General features: G+C 39.9%; 2 protein-coding genes across 3 annotated transcripts in view; one reads left to right on the top strand and one right to left on the bottom strand.

Moving 5' to 3' along the window:
• The window catches only part of faf1 (Fas (TNFRSF6) associated factor 1), a 53,748-nt gene extending 46,648 nt beyond the window's left edge, over positions 1-7,100 (bottom strand). Inside the window, exons 1-6 of the mRNA XM_019896984.1 lie at positions 6,808-7,100; positions 6,077-6,145; positions 3,462-3,508; positions 1,259-1,524; positions 1,072-1,163; positions 404-495 (exon numbers count right to left, since the gene is read on the bottom strand). Of these exons, the coding sequence (XP_019752543.1) occupies positions 404-495; positions 1,072-1,163; positions 1,259-1,524; positions 3,462-3,508; positions 6,077-6,145; positions 6,808-6,867 (626 nt within the window). The 5' untranslated portion in view covers positions 6,868-7,100. The remainder of the gene's footprint in view (positions 1-403; positions 496-1,071; positions 1,164-1,258; positions 1,525-3,461; positions 3,509-6,076; positions 6,146-6,807) is intronic.
• A 3,313-nt stretch (positions 7,101-10,413) lies between these two features.
• cdkn2c (cyclin-dependent kinase inhibitor 2C (p18, inhibits CDK4)) lies at positions 10,414-19,487 on the top strand. Of its 2 annotated transcripts, XM_019896433.1 has the most exons (4): positions 10,414-10,587; positions 11,859-11,994; positions 12,846-13,203; positions 19,079-19,487. In XM_019896433.1, exons 2-3 carry the CDS (start codon positions 11,860-11,862, stop codon positions 13,200-13,202), a joined length of 492 nt encoding a protein of 163 aa, XP_019751992.1. In that variant the 5' UTR covers positions 10,414-10,587; position 11,859; the 3' UTR covers position 13,203; positions 19,079-19,487. The 2 variants fall into 2 exon arrangements, with proteins under 2 accessions (XP_019751992.1, XP_019751991.1); XM_019896432.1 differs by lacking the exon at positions 10,414-10,587 and having other exon boundaries at positions 11,782-11,994.
• The last annotated feature ends 2,199 nt before the right edge of the window (positions 19,488-21,686 follow it).

Genomic DNA, 21,686 nt, shown 5'->3' with positions numbered 1-21,686 from the left:
ATATATATATATATATATATATATATATATATATATATATATATATATATATGCACATACACATTTTTATACACTGTTTGAAAAGACAGTAAGCAACACTGTTAAGGTGGGACTATACAAAGAAAGTAAATAAATGTATTATTTACACAAGATATTGCAGCAGGACACATTCCTCTCAAAATGTCACAAAGAGTGAGAGGAATTGAAAGGACCCACCGCCAAATAAATGTCTCTTTAATAGACTAGTGATGTTTAGACATTCTGGCTGGAACCATCTACTGGTAGTCATCGACTGCCACCTGGTGCACTTCCTCAGCTACTACAATGATCCGTGTCATGAAGGATGTTTAATTCAGGGATGGTTTGAAGGAGGATTTTTGAGAAATCAATTCAAGCCAAATACCTGTTTTTGCTGGTGCTGGCGGTAGGGGCAATGTCGGGAGTCAGGACATACAGGCTGACGTTCCTTGGCAGGTGTAAACTTCGTAGCACCGTCTGAAGCAAAGACACAACCATGTGTGCTGTGCAGCTCAATTTTGAACTTGCTACAACACAAAATGTGGTCTGACTGGAATTTGAGCAAGCTCTTTAAATGAACACAGGCAAGAAGTACCGCATACTTACAATTTTTATTTGATGGTTTCCGTTGAGCTTTTGGATTGTAATATCAAGTCTCTTTTTTAAAATAAGATGTAAAGTAAGAGTAAAAAACTACAAAAAAAAGCTACGCTAAAATGCTTCAATGTTTGGAAATGTAAATAATTTGTCTTTTTTTTAAAGTTGTATTTACAACTGGGAAATATGGCCTCTCTCTCTCTCTCTCTCTCTTTCTCTTTTTTAATTGATTTTTTTCACCTTTGCTTGTAGTTGCAACGTGAACAAAATTCTCAAAAATGACAATCTGTCAAAATGCTGAGTCTAGGGAATGGCCTCTGAAATATTAGTACAATGCATGTCAGTGTAGACGCGTGTTCAAAAATTTGCTTTTGATAAATTAATTTGAAGAAGTGGGTAATATTAATTACTTGCCCAGCCCTAAGTGTGCTTCTTCATTAACAGGTTGAAACTTACGCTATCGGACACATCACCACTCTTCCATCCTTTCAGCTGCATTTTGGATACAGGAACACCAAGCTCTGTTTCAAGAATTTGTTTGATTTCGCCTGTGGTTCAGAACAAAAAAAAAATTGTACATCTATGATCAAGAGGGATTGCTACAGACATCCATTTGCAGTACGAGACAAGCGCTACTGCTCACCGACTGTGCTGCCTTCCTCCAGCACCAGCTCAACAGTGCGTTGCCGGTACTCCACCCTAAAGTTGAGCATCCGAGGCAGGCGTTCTATGATGTGTCGGGAGGAAGGTGCGCTGGGACAAAACGTGGAAGCCAAGGAAGACAACGGAGAAGGGGACGAAGACAAAGAGGATTGCGAAGGAACTGCGCCTTCGGCTACGACATCGGCTGCTTCTGATGTGTTGTGAGGTCCGTACATGCTGGCTTGGCTCGCCTCACTGGAAAAGTTACTGTCACAGGGGTCGAATGGTTAGCGACAAAGTTTCCTTTGTGTCAAAGAAACATTTATGATTTTTAGCATTGCAGTTATGGCAGGTAAAAAGCAGAAGAGAAGGAGAAGTATATTAAAGAGGCCTAAAAACACAACTCACAAAAATTACAAAACTAAAATTATATATTTTAAGAATTTTTTTTTCTTTTCTTTTTTTTTTTTAAACGGAGGACGATGCAGCATGCTATTAGAGCACAGTTGGACACGAACCACAGCGCGTATGAAGGCTTCTTATAAATAATCTATAATTGTCTCAAGCAAAAGTGGGGCTGCCACAAAAGCTATGAGACCATTATTCTTCTGTGCAATTTTTAATAAATGAATCCTATAATGTGATAGAAGTCATATTCTTATTGGAACTCTTAAAGTATGTTTCCTGTAAAACAAAGTCCATTGAATTTACAGAATATATGCATGTCGTGGCGCATAGTACGACCGCTGCCTCAATTTGAGCCAGGAAAACCCCTGAAAGTGGTAAAATTTGATACAAAATACACCTCAAAAGTTAAACAAAAATTTTTAAAACAATTTTTTTTTTTTTTTAAATGGGACTTGCTGCAACATAAAAAAGTCGCAAAATATGATAATGGGAAAATGCCACTTGGTGACAGCAAACACCTTCTCTGTTCTCCCTCCATTAGGTGTCCGTCAGCCAGGTATCTTATAAGGCTAGGCATCGAGTAGAATGAGTTTTATTATACTGGGGTTAAATTGATTCAAAATGGGAATAATAGCATGTGACATGAGCTTGTCCTTCAAAGACAAACTCTTCCAGCAAGGTTTTGCAAGAGCTGTAGGCTTTTTCCCAACTATCTTACAGAAGGATACATGGGAAAGGAAGTACATTGTGAAACAGGAGCGCTTGTGTAGCCACCAACTGGCTCCTCTTCAAGTTACTTGAGAGTTTGCGAGCCGGCCAATGGTTGCTGCATTATTTCCCGTGCCAGCCACTTTAGCAAAATGTGTTGGTTGCAGGTCAATCTGCCAATCAGCACCCATTCACGGCAGCGAGTCCCTTTTGAAAGGCCAGCAATAATCTCATGGCCCAAGGGCCTGAACCTCGCTGCAGCACATGCATGCACACTCGGGCTGTGAATACCACACAATGCAATACAACAGAGTGGGTTCAGATGGGCTTTGTGCATTCATGAGTGTCAGCTAACCGTAGATGCGGTGTGAAGGGTACAAAAGAATCTTTTCTTTTCAGAAACTGCGCAACGCCAAGGTTCGATGAAAGACTCCTTGAAAAGCAAATTGTGCATTGTACAGCAGGTTCATTTTTAAGTTATTGTGACAGGTTAATGAAGGAGAATCAGGACATAAATCTATTCTCAATCTGTTTGGTGAATCCAACCTGGGCTGTGCTAAACCAAAAAATGGTTCATGTTGTATTACAAACATCCAACAAATGTTATATTGTATTAATTGTCTTACTATATTTCCAATGGGATGATTATTTCAAAATTGAAACAAACAAGAGGTTGGTGTTCTGGAATAAAGTGTTTTCAGGTTTCCTCCTGCGTGGTGATGTCTATTTTGAGTATCATCTCGTCATGGACACGCACAAAAATGATACAAATCCATATTCCAGATTGTGGTCAGTAAAAAGGGTCACCAAATTGTACCACTGAAGCTATTCATCCAAATCATTTTGAGAGTTACGTCCATATGTTTACATTTCAGTGCCTCACATACCCACATTCTCAGCAACTCTGCAAACGTGTCAGGAGGATGTCTCCGTGACAATTCTGATTTCATGCGCAACCGCCCAGCATTTGAGACGACAACAACCACCACGATACGTGGCCAAGAGTGCCACAGACGCAGTCACGCTGCATTTGTTCATCCGATGCTTACCTCTTCAATTCAATGCCTGTGTGTAATCTGGCTTCTTACCTTTGCAAGATGCCATTCTCCTGTGGTATCACCCCGTTGATGGCGGCCTGTTATGATAAGACAAAGAAAAAGACATTTGGTTGGGCTGATTCTATTCTATCAAAGGAGAGTGTAACATTTGTTGTGCAGATTTTGCTCGCTCAGGTGAGCCTTTGTTTGAGGGACAATTGAATAGATTTGTCCCGAACACTCGCTGTACTTCTCTGCAACAAAAGGCAAAGTAAAAGCTACCCAATGCTTGTTGGTACAACAAGTCCCCAGATCAAGTCTAATTTTGTAGCGTAGTATCATATTGTATAGTAAAGATGTAGATGTCTGGCAACAAGAAGAGTTCTGCCCAAAAGAGCAACATCGACACATGAATGCCATAAATTTTCCTCAAACTCAACCCTAGCGTCTCCCTGACCCACAGTTGTGGTGGACTTGAGCAAAGCGCTTATCATACACCGAACTGCTCCTAAAATCGCAAATTGTATTTTTTTTCTTATGTAATGTGAATATTGCAAGCGTTTTTTTTGTTTTTTTTTTGTTACGAAACTTTATGTAACAATAGTTGAACGAGTAGTGCTGTGCGATGTAACAGTGAAATATAAAACCATCTAAAGTACAATATTACCTTGTATGGCTCATATTGGTACTTTGATGTGTGGGATATTGGGTTAGTTCTGCTGCTACACTAATGCAGGGTCCCAAACAGTAACACAACCACAGTACGTCATCCTTGTAGCTCACTCTCCAGGTATGAGTAACCTATTGACATTCAATGCAACTGATACATACATGTTAACAGTTGAATTAAGAGTGGGTTAACTGGTCATGCCTGGAGAGTGGAGCAAAGGGATGGCGGACTGAAGACCCAACTGCGATATGACGCTGGCGTTAATATCTGGTGAGATTCGCTTAGGTCTTGGGTGGATGACGGTGGTTGAAATTTTTGAGATTTTGTGCAGCTTTAGATGCAATTTGATCATGAAGCCATTATTTAGCTATGTGCATTATCAGCTTGACAGTATAATTTTAAACAGACACATTTTGACTTAGGACGTGACCTCGCATTTAACCTTGTGATGTGACCTTGACTTGAACTGCCGTAGTGGCAAGACCAATGTGGTCAACTTTGCAGATGAATATCAGATAACGCTGTGCATGCATCCCCTTCGCTGACTTGCAGTTTCACACCTACGTCCTGTTCGAACAAGCACCGGGACAGTTTCTAATTTCTAGGTAAATGAAAGTACTGCAACAGCTACTCGTAAACATCCGAGCTGGGGCAGCTTTTAGGGAAAACGAATATGCCGCGACAGCAATTCGGGAAACCGAAAGTAAAGTATCCATTGAAAGCTACGCCATATTTAGAGTATATAAGATTTGCCTTGGGATATTGACCCTGCGCATTTGTGCCTTGACCACAGGCATTGTCTGTGTCACAGTTGTGCCCTGATCGTTCTGATAAAGTCTTCTTGAAGCAACTTCTCCATTTCCAGCCTCTGATTTCACACCTCAACTCAGCCCGAATTCAAACAAACACGCGGAGGACTCAGAGGACGGCGAAAGGATCCCGCCGACCACAACATCCTCTCCCTCCCCGCCTCCAACAATCACTTGCTGAGTCGTAGAATCTCATGATACAACTTCAGGTTCCATTGCAGTTTGACACGACTGAAGGAGAAGTTGGAATTGAACCCGTCTACTTCCTATAACAAGACGAGCCAGCGCAGATTTTGGCACAGAGACAGTTGAGTGGGAAAATGCAGGCGTGGTTAGGAAATGAATGAATTGGTCTTATTTTTTTTTTAAATTTTGCTATGTTGTCTTGTGATTAAAGAGGAGACGACATCAGGGGCGGCTTAGCTATAACAATGTCTGCTTCGCACAGAAACTTGTGAATGTATTCACACCAAAATACACCGAACACCAACCCCCCCCCCCAAAAAAAAACCCTCCAAAAAGCATATTTGTTTTGTCAAGTGTACAAAAAGTGCAAGTAATCACATTCACAGGTGCAACGCGCAGGCAAGCTGGACTCTGTGCTGTCACAATCCTGCCCACTTTCAACTCCTGCCAGCATTGGAAGAAGTATACACAGAGCTTCCAAAATGTTTTCCCCACTAAGGCTGCTGTTTATTACCTCCACCAAGGAGGTCATGTTTTAGGTTATGAACATTCAGGGGAGTTTTTGTCCCCTTCTCAGAGATGACATTATTCTTCTTAAGGCCACAAACTAGTCATCACGGACCCAACAGAGCTTGTGTTGATGCATCAATAATCAAAATAATCATCCTGTGTGACATCAGCAAGTCTAGAAGTCTAAAGGATCAACCCCTCAAGTGTGTTTTGCTTTTTCTTTGCCTTTTTTTGCGATGTGACAGATTGATAACCAGGCCCAACATTTTGCCAATGCCACTTTGTGGCTTTTTGTTCAGCTTTGGCGTTTTGTCACATTCCACGTGCCATTTTAGCTGATACAAATTATTTCCAAACTGCTTACATGGCCGGATGCTTTGTCAATTAAAATAATCACAATATAAACATATTATATCACAATAATAAAATCAAAGGTTGTTCTGTAGTGGCGATTCAGACATGTGGGTCAAACAGCCAAGCCTTGAACTTACCACTAAGTCCCAGTTATTAAGCTCTAACAAGGCGATTGCCTCTGCAATGTTGTCGATTCCAGTGCAAGCCTATGAATAGGGGGGAAAAATACAATGAGTGGCACTGTACACGGGTTAAGATATAGCCTCCATTTTTAAAAAAATGTGTTATTTAAAAAAAAAAAGAATAAAATACTGTTTGAAAATTATATCTAGAATTCAACAGCAGAGAGGTGCGAATAACCATGTTGTGCATATGACGCTTTGAACCTTTTCGAAGTGCAGTTTGATACATTCTTACTGCACCATATTGTATTTGACACGTTATGACACATGTGGCAAACCCAGGCTCCCTTCAAAGTGCATCACGAACTAATCTTCATCGTGATGTACGATGAGTGACGGGGAGGTAAACATGTCAACAGTTCACTGCTATATGAGGACCAAGCTAACTCCACTTTCGGACAAATGAAAATTATTTCCCCAGCTAACAGGCAAAAAGCCACATTAAAGCCACTTGGTTGGAGTGTTTAGGCGACCACATTTCGCTGGAGTGTTGTTGACGAGGGACAACGAGAGCTTCATGCTAATAACAGCATTCAGTTAGCAAGCTGTCAGTTGGTTAGCTCGGTGTGTTAGCCGCAGAAAGCAAAGACTCCCAGCCAGGGAGATCCGTCTAAGAAGCCGCTTGGGTGGAGGCACCGCACCGTGACACAAACACACTCCGACAAGCGTCGTTTGGGTCGACAGACCTGAAAGTCCGCCAGAATCATCTCCCTGTCCAGGTTGCTGTCGCCGCTGTCGGAGGCCATGGCGATGACTGGCTAAAAGCAAGGCTTCTTCCACGGACTCTCGTCGCTTCCCCGCAGCGCAGGAGGGTACTGAATGTGAATAAAATACTCGACTTAGACGTAATGACCCTTCTGGAGGCGTGTGAAACAAAAAGGATGATCTTAACTGGGATGGAACTGCTTCAGGTAGTCATTCTACAAAGTAGCGTTAGAATTCGACGCTTTACGGCAGCTGACGTAAAGGAATGACAAATGCTGCAACGTAGCCGAGGATACGTGAGACTGGACAGTTGTAAAGAGAGCCTGACTCACGGTTCGCTAAACGATTCGATTTTTAAAAATAAATTCACTAATATAATAAATATAAGTTCAACGAGCAATATATTTATTAGAATAATTTAATATATGTATTACAATATTACATTTATAATTCATATCGGTAGCTCCCAAACTTTTTACACCAAGAACCACCTAAAAAACCACAACCATTCTGACCAATATGAAATTACATAAGCATATTGGGCTGAAATGTTCATCAAAAAACAAGGCCGATGTTGTATAAAAATTATATTTAATATTATTGTAATGCACTGTAACATTATGCACACTTGGACAGTTTGCACATGAACAGTGCACTTTAAAAGTGATGTCAAGTTTAAAAAAATGCTTTCAATATGTTCTATGGAGCACCATTAGTCTAAACAGAACTAAACATGGTATTCTGATTAATATTGCGCATTGGTAGAATAAGAATTCATCACATTAACCCACACCGGTTTCACCCAAGAAAGGGGGCAACCATTTTGACATGTTTCTGCCACACACTGTTGAGGGAAATCGACATCAAAGGGCCGTTGACCCGCATTTCAAATGTCACACGACCAAACCCAGAAAACAGGTGAACCAATGCCTCGATGAAATAAAGTTAAAAGTTAAATACAGCTTAAGTGTCCTCAAAACATGCACTGTACTAGATCCCAAAAAAGCCATTCTAACATTCTGCATAGTTGGAACTTTTCATTCAGTGATTCTTTCACGTACCACTAGAGGGAGCCGGCGTACTACACTATGCGAACCACTGATACTGTATTAAAATATTGTACTGTAAAGAGATATGTCTGAAGGTGGTACGATGATTGAGTGGTTATCACATCCGCCTCACATTACCACACTGTGAGGATCACTAGCATGTATTATGTGTAATAATTCATATTGTTAAATGAATTTATCTCTGGCATTTGGATCTCCGATTATACCTAATATTGTGGCTGGTGAGTGTATCTTGTAACTTTTGCCCATGATTCGAGGCTATAATTTCGAGCTCTATCAGCAGCAACAATGCGTTGGGATATGATTATAAATCAGTGGGGAGAAATACAATACAATACAATACATGCTGATTTATATAAATGACATTAATAATGCTGCCACTCAACACCAGAATGACAACATATCCTGGGACATGATGCATTGAAGTGCTGTGGTAAGTTGTTCTGAATGTACCATGTGACCAAAAGGCTCTGTAGCTTGATTTTCGAAACCTCAGCACATATGACGGGTTGAGACCTTAAATCGAAGTCCACATCAAGTTTTTTTAACAAATCTTTCATATTATAGGAAAATCATTGCTTGTAGTCAAATGGTTTGGGTTGCCTGGCCACTCGTCAATTGAGAAATTAAAGAACCAAGTAAATCCCTCAATTTCGGAAATGTATCTGTGAGCAAGCTGTATTCTACTTCGCCCCACTTTAATGTAACAGTGGGCCTGTTATTGTCACATAAGTACACTCACACCTGGATTCTCGGTCAATGACGTGGAAGCTTGGCTGACTGAAGTTCCAGAGAGAAAGAGTCACTTTCAAGCTGCTTCGTCTGATCCGCAGCACTTACTTGATTGCTCAGTGAAGTTGTTGACGCGTATGAGTTGGCAGGAAGGTACAGTATGTGATTGTGTTCCATGCACCACAGAGAGCAGAGTGGATGAACTGGTGCCTCCACAAGTCAAAATGATCCATTCACTTTTCCCTTCTCACTCTGGGCTCTGCTTCTGCAGAACTTTTGGCCAATTTGCATACCTGCTGCTGAGGACAACACCTTTAGTGGACATTTTTAAACAGCAATTAAACATATATTTAATTAACAGGTATTCTGGTCTGACTAAATTGTTTTGACTTGTTTATTTTTTGTTTGTTTGATTAGTGTTTTTGTATTAACTGTATAAAAAATGACTTTTATAACCATGTGAAGCACTTTGTGAGTCCTCCTCATGAAAAGTGCTACCATATGTGCACGGGTGGACTTTGCATTAGGCAAACACAGGCAATTGCCTGTGGCCCAGAGATATCCAGGGGCTCCGAATTTTTTTTAAGTTATCTTTGATCTAAAACAATCCCTATTATCTTCAGTTTAAAATTACATGCTGAAAAACACATAAAATGCGTCATCCATCATGATCATGTTGAGCACTTCCCCTCCCTTGTCGTGTAATGGACTATTCAACCGTCTTCCTGCATGTGCACAAACTTGATTGAGAAAGAGGATACAGTACCAAAACAAACTCATTGGTGCGTTGCCAGAAAAACAAAGTCGATTTTGCTTTACTGTTGTATATGTTAGTTGCTCCATGTACAGCACTTTGTGTGCAGCGATGGCTGTTTGAAAGTGCTCTATAAATACATTTGAGTTGAGTTGAGATTTTCCCACAAAGATGTAGGTATTAACCCTTTCATGCATGAATTATGATAATCACATCACGATTTTATTGGACTGTTTTCACTAAAAAAGAGTTACGTCACGTTTATGGCGGAAAATTATTGACATTTTGTAGACTTTTTATATCTACTGAAAGTCAGTACTAACCAATACCAGTAGAGGGAGTGAGACTACAAGGAAAAAAAAAACAAGCGACTGCGCCACACTGTCACTTGCAGAAGAGAAATGACAAAATGTCTCTTTTAGAGGAAGCTAACCGCCTCTTTGTCCTTACAGATTTCATCCAATCATGACTTGTCTTTTTTTTAGGAGGAGGGGAGTCATGCACAACTGCTGTATACGTTAATAAGGATACAGTGTTATGCAAAGGTGTACTTATAACAATTTTATAGACAAATGATACTATTTATAGTAGTGCGGGGGCGCAAGATGTTTTCCTCTTCCTGGGGGGGGGGGGGGCATGACAGAAAATAATTGGAGAACCACTGCAGTAGAGGGAGGGATACTGCAAGGAAAAAAAAGCGACGGCACCACATTGCCACTTGCAGAGGGGGAAATGATTAAATATGAAGGGAAAAAGGGGAGTGTCTCCTTGATCGTACGGGTGTGCGTGTTATGTGTGTGTGTGTGTGTGTGTGAGTGTGTGTGTGTGTGTGTGTGTGTTGGGGCGTAATTGTTTAAATTGTCTTAAATTAAATCGAACAAATGGGGAAGTGTCCTATTTGTTTCTCCTGCATGCAATATCGCCCCTTGTCTCTTTTAGAGGAAGCTACCCGCCTCCTTGTCCTTACAGATTTCATCCAATCAGGACTTGTCTTTTTTTTCTTCTTTTTTTTTTTTTTTTTTTTTAGGACTGGAGGCACGCGCAACTGACACACATCCTCCATCGTATTCTCGTAAAATCAACCTTTTTCTCAACCATACAAGTGATTGTAGGAGGTCTTTATTTGGGTGTACGCCGTCGAATCGAGTGTGGTTTATGTGGTCCGTATCGGAGGCAGCACATTTGAAAATGAGCGGGAAATAACCGTGAGTGTCGTCATTTTTGATTTGCCTCGCATCTGTTCAGAGCGCCCGCTGCAGCCGTTAATTCATCTACTACTGTATTAGGCTCCCTTTTCATGTCTGTTGGCATACATTCTCCTTATTTTAATTTTGTATTCTTGTCTTTTCTTTGCCATTGTTGTCATACCGGCGCCCGCCTCACAGATGCATTATTGTTATTCTTATTCTATTTATTATAAATGATATTGTTAATAATAAGAACAACCATAACAAAGGACACTTTAATTATTTATTTATTCTTTTTTGGGGGGCACTTGACACTTTTTTATCCCCAGTCGGAATTATTTATTTATTTATTATTAGAAATGGTAACGTCATTAACATTGTTTATTGTTAAAATGTTCATTCGTGTTTGTTATATTTGTGTATTTTAATCCTGTATATAGTCGATATTACATGTATGTCTATTGTAGTATTTCAATAACATCTGAAAGTGTATTTATATGAAGTCACTCTACGCAAAAATAGACAGCTTGTTGCATACTATTACCATATCAATTAAAACATCGTGATGACTTGTTGGTAGTGCGCTAATATAGACTGCTGCCCATGTAAACACAAAACACCCTGAATTAATGTTTAATACAGTAGAAATGTACGATCGTGAACTTAATAATGTCTACAAAAATGCATATAATATTAAACAATTTTTATTTCATCTTATATAATTATCTTGTTAAATAATGTATCGATGCATCAATTATCTGATCCGCTTATCCCCACTCGGGTCGCGAGCGTGTTGGAATGGATCCCAGATGTCTTTAGTGAAAGGCGGGTACACCCTGAACTAGTCGCCAGCCAATCGTGATGATCTATACATGTATTAGTTGTATTAAATTATGTTAAATATAGTATATTTTAAATAAAATACATAAATATGAACAAATATTATGGCTATACTTATTCGATTCTGTTTATTAGACATGAAATGAGATATAACCTTCGCATTACAACAAAACATTTGACACGATGTTATGCACTCCTTATAAGGATTCATTCACTTCAGGTTAGACATCCAATTTCTATGAATCTGTTCAACAAACATGGAAAGCCAATTGAAGCATATCATGTCTCATGCGATAGGCCTCATGGGGAGGAGTCTTCCCCCTCCCCCACCCCTTTCCCTCTCTCTCGCTCTCTCTGTCTTTTCCGTCTGATCATTTCACAGAACATATACCCCAGTTCATGACAGCTCGATTTTGGCCTCCTGTAATCTGCCTTTTTTCACCCCCAAGAATGGCTGTCACTTTGTCACTAGCCGATCGCCTGAGCAGTGCCTCTGCCAATGGAAATTTACCAGAGGTTTTATTGTTGCTGCAAAGTGGAGCTTCTGTCAATGGAAGGAATATTTTCAAAAGGACTGCATTACAGGTTGGTTTGTCCTTTGTTCCCCCTCATCACTTCCAATAGGTTTGGATATTTTACTTATAAAGCTGTGTTCTTGGACCTCCCTAACTTGTAAAGTTATACAATAGATTTTTTGATCATTTTTCATCAGGAAATAATCCAAAAAGGAGAAGTAATGGGTGAAAAAAAAGCAGCACAGTCGAGGCCCCATGCTCCACAATGGACCAGGCTAATGTGACATAATTAGATTCATATTGCTAAGTATAATGTATAAATTATAATGTATGAAGTATAATGTTTCATATCACATTATTTTCAGCAAATAATTTAACTTAAAAAAATGTTTTTTTTAATTTATTTTTTTATATAGTCCAATCCCTACTGAATATTCACCCTTTGACTTGAGCGACAGTATAAAGGTGCTTTCAGCAAAGGCTTTCAGTTGAGCATTATTTTCCATAAACTAAGTGAAACACAACCTTGATGGTGAAGTGTCAGTTAAAAGCAAAAAAGACAGGAAACCAAAATGGAGGGCTTGAATGAAAATGGTGGCATAAAGTCTTGCGCAATAAAACCCTCTATTCTGCCTGCTTGGATTTTTATTTAATTTGTAGTACACTCGCAACAAAGATTTATGAGTGTTTTTGTTTGTTAATTTGCTTGTTTTTCCTGTCCAGAGATATAACGGAAATTAGCATGCCTAATTGTCCTCTTTAATAATAGAAGCAACATATGCAGTTTTTTTTACCTCAATCCCCCCCCCCCATTCGTGTTATTTAATTTTGCTTATGTTTTGATCTCATTATAAATAATTATGATAGAATTCAAAGGCTTTTTATTACAATGCCAACGGCTATAGGATTACCTCTCCCCAGGTAGTCAAATTGAGCAGCACCGCGGTAGTCGAGGCCCTCCTGGATGCCGAGGCTGACCCCAACCTCCGCGACCCGGTCCTCGGCCTCACGGTCACCCACGATGCCGCCCGCGAAGGCTTCGCAGACACCGTCCGGGCGCTGCTGGCTCACGGAGCGGACGTGAACCTCGCGGACGAGCGTGGGAACCTCCCGCTGCATTTGGCCGCCAAGTGGGGCCGCGTTGAGGCGGTCCGGGTTCTCGTGGGAGCCACCGCGGACCCCCTGAAGGCAAATGTTGATGGGCACACCGCGGAGCAATTGGCGCTTCTCAGCGGTTACGATGACACGGCCGCCTGCATCCGCAGCTACCTTCGCTAAGGTGAGAACACTGATTTTAATAGACACTTGTCTAAAAATATCACAATGAAAATGTTATTCTAAAAAATCATTTCACGAAACAAAAACAACAGCGACTAAATCATACTTCCATTTAATTCCTCCAAGCTAATTTATAATTTTGGTTTGAGTCCTATCTTTAATATTCGCTCATATCAAAACATAACCTGCTCACTTGCCTTAGCTACTACCGTTATCAAGGCACAAGAACATTTAATTCTTGCAAAGTTGTTTCATTAAACCAAACACAAAATTTATGCTTCCGAAAAATCTTTTTTTTTCTGTTTGCTGTACCCTCGATATAATCTGGTACGTACCTATCATTACCTTGAGATGTGATTTCATTCAACTAAAATAAAAAGCCAATTTATGAAGCAAATTAGTATCAGCAATAATATTCAATCATGTAAACAACATAATCTTCCATCTCCTGTTACCATTAACTGTATCTAAATTATAGATACATTAGGAACATCTATTTCAATCTCTTCAGTCATTTCGTCAAAGGAAAAAACATAAAATTCATACTCAGAGTCAATTTTATCAAGTCATGTTTAGTATTAGTTGTAGTTTTATTATTCAGTAATGTCAACAACATAATCCGCTAACTACATACCTGTAGACTAGATACATGTCTAAAATATTAAGACAAGGAACATTTAGTTCTCTAAAGTCATTTAATTCAAGCAAAATACATACTTGAAGTCAATTTTATCAACATAATTTTGCTGTAAGTCGTAATTTTAATATTGCTAATGTCAACAACATAGTCTGTTTATTACATTAGTTTTAGCGCTGTATCATAATCTGTAGATCTAAAATATAGACACAAGGAACATTTAGTTCTCAGAGGACATTTCATTAAAGCAATTAAACCATAAAAACAATACTTTAATTCAATTTGATCAAGATAATTTTTGATATTAGAACCCTGGAGAACCCACGGGGTCAAATTTGGCCCCTATAAATTCTGCTACTCAAATGCTACCCTTAAATCCCAAAGGGTCAAATTTGGCCCTAATCCTAAATTAGGATTAACGCATTGAATATTTGAATAAACATATATTTTGGTGTTCAGTGAACATATAGCAGTCATTTAATGTATAATTCATCATTTTCCAAAGAAGAAAAGGGTTCTTGGGTTCTCCAGGGTTAGTCATAGTTTTATTATTCACTCATGTCAATGACATCGTCCGCAAACTACATTAGCATTAGCTGTAGACTAGATACTTGTCTGAAATATTGAGACAAGGAACATCTCGTTCTCTAAAGTCATGCCATTTAAGCAAAAGACATTAAAAAACATACTTGAAATCATTTTATCAATATAATTTTGGTATAAGACGTAATTTTAATATTCACTAATGTCAACGACACCGTCTGCTAGCTACTGTTACCATTTTCTATAGCCGTATCGTTGCCTGCAGTTCATTTATTGCTGAATAAAAACAAACATTGACACTTGTTCAAAATACAGGCATTATGATTCAAGTTTTTCAAGCATGTCTTGATTCACATTGCTGTGAAAGTTAGCAGTTTACCATGGCAACTCTGAATTCTTGGACTCAATAATTGCCATGCAACTGGGTGATCTATTTTTTTTCTGTCTTACTTCTATGTGCCAAAACAACATCAAAGTCAATTCATGTTTTTCGTACTCTCTTATTTGGAGCTGAGAACATCAGTGGAGTTCTGACATAGTCCCGCTCAGGATCTGAGGTGGAACCGACGGTAGAAACTGACAAGAAACTAAGACTGGTTTAATATTTAATTAGTCTAAAATCAATAAACCCAAGACTAGAGAAATGAGCCATACTTACAGGAGAAGGACATGAAAGGATGAGAGCTTCACAAAGAAACCATAGTGCCAAGTCGACTGGTGAAATCACACTGGTGGAATGTCTAGGACAGCAGACACGGACACGCCTAGATTCCTCCGCAAGACATTCAGGAGGTCAGACACAAGGAGATTATCTGGGCATTGTGCCATGGGAGAGAGGCCTGGGGGTGGTTGGTGCTCACCTGGGACATGGGCATAGCATGGGAATTCCAGCACACGTGCAAAAGTATAGCAAGCTCAGGCAGGAGTAGCAAAAAAGGTTTCGTCAAAAAAAAAAAAAATGGGGAAAACCCAGGGGAGGCAGGAAAAAGCATAGCATTCAGGGAGCTATGAAGTCATGGTTTGGAAAAAATATCATTGGAATTCTGTTAAGTATCTTTTTATTTATTGTTATACATATTGCAATTTAAACCTGACTCTTCTTTGTGGAATTGGTGTGTAAATATCCAGTTTGTTGTCAGGACTGACAAGAGTGAAATGGTCTCCTCCTAGTTTACTGCAGTCGTCAGCCATCTTTGTTCGACTGGAATGTTTTGCAGTCTTTGTAAAGTCCTACTGAAATATTTCCTATTTCCTAGCATATAATGCAGCATATTTTCCAAGATTAGGGGGCAGCTGGGCGGAGCATGAGGAAAGCAGAAGAGCTGATTGGCTGGGACAAAAGCTGATGAAACCAGGTCAAAGTCTCGATAGAGCATAAAACGACTCTAACCAGGTGTAACCAAGCACAAAACAAACATTTTAAACATTTCTTATCATTAATGATCACAAATGGACATGGACAAAGAACTTTTTTTTAAAGTGTGTCAGTTATTGTGAGACAGCAACCACAATGAAACTGAAAGTGAACTCTCTTTTCAACTCTCATATCCTCTGTTGTGCTTGTGCAATTCATTTTCCTCTGACATTCACTTCAATAAAGCTCCTTCCTTTTCCCTCACAGAGTTAATAAAGTAGATATTACCTGCTGTACAGAGAATGTCCGAGCGACAGAAGAGACCAAATTGCAGCTTTTTGGCATGAACATCATTTCTATGATTACAGATGCAAAAATGAAGCATACCAAGAAAAGAACACTGTCCCTCTGTTATGTTCTGGGTGTGCTTTGCTACAACTAGCACTGGGTGTCTTGAATCAGTGCAGTGTACAATGAAATCTCAAGAGTATCAAGGTAATGGAGAGAGAAATATGCTACCCATTGTCATGATTCTGTTATGGATCTTGTATAAGGATAATGACCGCTTGTCCGCTTATCATCATGAGGGTCACGAGTGTGCTGGAGTCTATCCCAGCTGTCTTCAAGCAGTAGGCGGCTTACACCCTGAACTGGTTGGCAGCCAATCGCAGGGCACGTATAGACAAACAACCATCCGCGCTCACACTCACACCTCGGGACAAGTTAGAGTGTTTAATCAACCTACCCTGCCTGTGTTTTTGGAATATGTGAGGTGGAATATGCGAGGAAACCGGAGTACCCGGAGAAAACCCACACAGCCACAGGAAGAACATGTAAACTCCACACAGGAAGGCCAGGGCCGGAATCGAACTTATGACCTCTGCCTTCACTGCGAGGCGGACGTGCTAACCAGTCGATCACTGTGCTGCCATGACCCAAACCTAACATTTAAAAACACCCAAATATGGCAAAGAGCAAAACACTGAACTATTCTGAAGTGGCCTATGACCCCTGATCTAAAGTCTACTGGAAGGAGCGGAAACATGCCGTCTAGAAAAAGCACCCTTCAAACTTGAGACAACTGGAGCAGTTTGCACATGAAGAGGGGTCCAAAATACCTGTTACAAATTTGTTTGGTTGCAATGGTTGCCTCAAAAGGTTGCGCAATAAAATATTAAGGGTGCCATCATTGTTTTTCTCATTCAGACCTGTTTCAGGAATTAAAAAAATAATAATTCCGTTGAACCACAATTCAAAAGCAATGTGTTTGATTTTCATTACATTTCTATGTGCTTTTGTCAGATAACTTTTATTTTTGTGACCAATGGTTTTCCTTTCATTAACAGAGGGCTCCCAACAATTTTGTCCGTGTGTCTTATTTTATTCCTATTAAATTAATTCATTTTAACGCAATGTCTAACAGTCTTCAGACACTTAATCAAGATCAAATATCATAAAAATCGCTTCAACTCAAAATTTGGCATTGGAATAATACGCGTTTGAATTTTTAAGTCTGTCTTTGCGGCCTGTCAGGGTTATCACTTAGACATTAATTTTTAGGAGTATGGACGGACATACTTTGCGATACGTGCATCGGAGTTGATCGAAGGTGGGCGTGATCTTTAAAGAAATTCACTTAGCGCTCCACCACCAAATCCAGGTTTGCGCTATCCAAGGCCTAAAATCGCCCACCTGGTAGCGCCCCGCATATGCGCGTCTTGGACCTTCCTGGGTGGCTGTTTTTCGCCGATGAGTGAAAAACTGGCGGTGAGCTCAACACTTTTCACGCTATTTGTGTCACGTTAGTATGATTTCATCAAAATAGTCTGGAAAATTCGGTAACTGCTCAGACGTTTCATTTAGTAGACGCGCACGCCCGGGCCGCTCAGCGCACGCCTGCTGAATTTTACATGTACGCACATTTACAATGGATACACATGATTTTGTATCGTAGATTATTTGTGATTTTAAAACGTAGTTTGAAAGGGCAGAACTGGTGTATTAAAAAAAGCATGTTCTTTGTGGAAGTGTACCGCGAGTAGAATAGTTCATAATTGAGTTGCGTTGAACAGAATAGAATGGCCAGCGAGCATTTAAAAAAAATATATAACTTTACGGCTAAAACGTGTATTTTCATGAAATGCCGATTCAAAGGTTACATTCATGACGACACACAACTTCGGACCAAAGTTGCTCCCAGTCAGGCCTCCCCCAATACTTTATTTACCAAAGTGCGTTTAAAGGCCCGTTAGTTGCGGCCAGAATACACATTTTGTATAAATATCTATAAGTGAGCCATTGTCGTTGTGAATCACTTTGAAACTCGTAAAATTGTTTCCAATTCACTCACGCGCTCCTTCCATTTTGACATGCAATCCAGAAAAAATTTAGTTTTGTTCAATGTTTATAAGAAGTATTTTAGTCGGGAGTCGCTGGTGGTGTAGCGGTACGTTGACTGATTTGCGTGCGGGGAGCGTGGGATCAGTTCCAACCCAGTAGCGGTGTGGATATGGGTGTGATTGGTTGTTTGTCCCTGTATGTTCCCTGCTACTGACGAGCGACCAGTTCAGGGTTGTAGTCTGCCTTCCGCCCGAAGTCAGCTGGCAACAACCCGGAACCCCGTTCCGGATAAGCGGTGTTGAAAAATGGACAGATAAACGTATTTTAATCTAAATAGTTGCGTATAAGTGTGGCCCTCATCAAATACGGTACAGCTGGTTACATTTATCCCTGCGCGTGTCATTCTCTCGCTCTCACGGCTATTGACATCGCACTGTAGCTTTTCGTTTCATGTTCATTTAGCAACGCGAAAGTGACTTATGTCAGGTTTTATGTTTGTTTTTGGCATTTATTTAAGACTAATGTAACGCTTTGATTGGTTTTCCACCAAGACTTTTGACCTTGACTTGTCAAATGAGGTCAATTTAAGACGTTTTAGTTGTATATCCTGCTTAAACACTCACAGAAGTGTTTGACGGATGTTTTTTTTTTACGGGGTACAAAAGTGAAAAGGTCCAAGTGTCAACTTAATTCAGGCGTGGACTCATTGAAGTCCGCAGAGTGGAGGCCAAGCAAAGGCTCGGTGTGGACAGAGTGGAAGCAGGGAGGCCTAAAAACAGGGGGAGGGGTTTGTGACGTGGCTTCTCACGCTTGGATTGGCTGAAAGAGATGACGTAGTTCACGTGGAGCGAGGCCAGCGTTAAGTCGGTGGGTCAAGTTGTATTCTGGCAAAACTCCACCGCAGTACACGGACGCGAATGATGGGCGCTTCAATTGCTCATTTATTTGCACAAATGTTTAATTCCCGTGAACTCACCCAGTTTTTCTTCATCTTTCACACAGCCTAGGAGACTTGATGAAGATCTGGCTTGGATGCGCGCTTCTATTCTGCTTGTTTTTGCTCAACTGACACGAAAACATTTGCAATGTTGTTAAAATTCCCATCAAGTTGTTTTGATAAAGGTAAGAATAAAAATGACAGTGTTAAACAATGTCATTGTTTCAAATGGTTTTATTTTGATTGTGCCGTTACAATTACAGAGGAACGTCCACAGTTGGTTGACTTGCAAGTTGTTCGATTTTTAAACAGTTTTCCCCCCGCTCAGTCATGTCATTAAGCTGGTTTGCACTCACGCGGTGTAAGAAGACGCGCTTAAATATGCCACCGTACTTAATGTTTCTCATTTTATGCGACGCTTCTGTGGTGGCATGACACAACCAACCCACCGACACACAAGACAAAGCAAAAGACGCAAAAAAAAACCCAACATTGAGGCTACGCTACTCACTGCGAGTACTCTGATCTAAGTGTGGATGGATGTCCTCCGTGAAGCTTGCGCTCCCGTTTCTGTCCTCCCGTCCAGTTACTGTAAAATACTTCAAGCATTCCGGTTAAATTTGCTGCTGAGTGCGGAGAGACAAACCACAGGTGACGCAGATAAGAAAATAAGCATAAACATGTAATGCAAGTCATAAGCATATTGACAGAAACAGACCCGGAGGTTAGCTCATTGATACTGTTTATTCAGGTGATAAAATCTGGGGTAAAGAAATAAGACTTTGTGCATTGTTAGTGTTAAAACTAAAGCCGATTTTGAAAAATGAATTATACCCCCCCCCTTCAATATTGGGATTTAATATGGCCTTTTCGCATGCATGTATGTTTTAACAAACAACTGATTTGTATCGCAATGAACAATATCCGATTCATTTTAAATACATGTTTGGGATTACAGTATAGGTTAGGTTTATCCGAAAATAAAAGCAAATGAACCATGAATATCTACGAAAGACATTTTTAATCTACTTTAGTTCAGATTATTAATGTTTGAATTGCCGCCTTTTAAGCGTCCACGACGACGACTTCACAAAATTAAATCAGTCAACATATCGGTCAGTAAATCTTAATTAAAATTACGACAATTATGCAAACCCAATGGGTTTAACAATTCAATTTTTCATGTGGCAAACATGTGGACTGCACTCCTTCAGCATGGAATTATTGAGACGCCATATAAATATATTTAGAAAATGTGCATGTACCCACATATAAAAAAATGAAGCCGATCGACCCAATGAAATGAATCAGTTTTTTTTACCCCCAAATTGCAGCCACAGCAGTTTGAAAATTGTGTTCCACTTCAATGCGACGCCAATTTGAATTCAACTTATCGTTCAGTCACAGCTAAAACTCACTAACTCATATAAATTTGAACTTTTCCAACTGCCATTTGTCCTTTTGATGGCTTTGTACTTTTGTGTTGGGCCACCTCAAGACCAGGTTATCGATACCAGGCTGAAATCATCTTATTTTAAGGTATCTGGTACTCATGAAGGCATCCGAGATCAGACAGTGGCTTGCCCATCGACGGTGTTTTGTATTGTGTGTTAGCATTAAGCTAGCATACCTTTCTAAGTAAATCTGTGTAGTTTGGTGAAATGGACCAACTGTAACTCTCTTTGTTTGAAGTTTTCCTGTCAATTTAAACTGGGAATGATAATAAACAGCTTGAAGCCAACAATCGCGCTCTTTTTTGAAGAATTGTCATCCAACTACAAAGTTGCTGTTGTTATCAAGTTCGCTGCCAACATCCAGCATTCATAACTAAACTCAAGGGGGGAGAACAGAAAACACTGTCCACAACCTGCTCCTATTTCAGGTCAGAAGTGAGTCGGATCATACATAACCTGAGGTGCAATGGGGCAACCATTTACAGAGGAATTCTAGAAGATGCTGACATGACATTTATGTAAAGAAAACACTTGCCAACCTGATTAAAATTGGAACTTCTCATTACAACTGCACAAAAAGAAGAGTTACACTCACTTTGGGAGATTTGTTTCTTGACGTATCACATGGAAGGCTTGGAAGTTTTGTCGGCGTCTACTCTTCAATGAACCAACAGAATCAGACTGGTCGGATCATATCACAGTGCTCAGAGTTGTGCTCACCTGCTCCTGATTATGCCTTCCTCGCTTGCGTTATCCCTGATATGTAAATACATATACATAAATACATAACCTCATGTCGCAATCTGTCTTGTCACCAGTTTGTAGTACGTTCTCGTCTCTTGACACATTGTAAGCTTCCACCCCTTTTAAATACACGGGTCAACACAATTTTACAGAAATGTTTTAACCCTTTCATTCACCCTGTATCCTGATAGCATAATAAACTGTCCACTGTAGTAACCGCTGTCCCTGAAAGGGTTATTCAGAGATGCAAGCAAACTTTTCCAAATAATATATTTTTTTGCAGATTCTGCATCTGTGCTAGTTTTTACTCTAGCGCATTGGGATTTCATAATAACAATAATATGTAAAATATGTGGGAATATTTATGAATTACGGTTTTTATTTCTAAAAATTACAATGTTTGGTAAAATCCGTATTGCGCAAGCTTTTATAGGTCAAACTCACCAATGCGATGTGCAAGGGGAAAAAAGTAAAG

This window comes from Hippocampus comes, unplaced genomic scaffold, assembly GCF_001891065.2.
Source record: "Hippocampus comes isolate QL1 unplaced genomic scaffold, H_comes_QL1_v1.1 scaffold22, whole genome shotgun sequence".
In the NCBI taxonomy this organism is placed as follows: Eukaryota; Metazoa; Chordata; class Actinopteri; order Syngnathiformes; family Syngnathidae; genus Hippocampus; species Hippocampus comes.
Note: the sequence above shows the minus strand (reverse complement) of the source record. Positions and strands in the feature narration are given on the sequence as shown.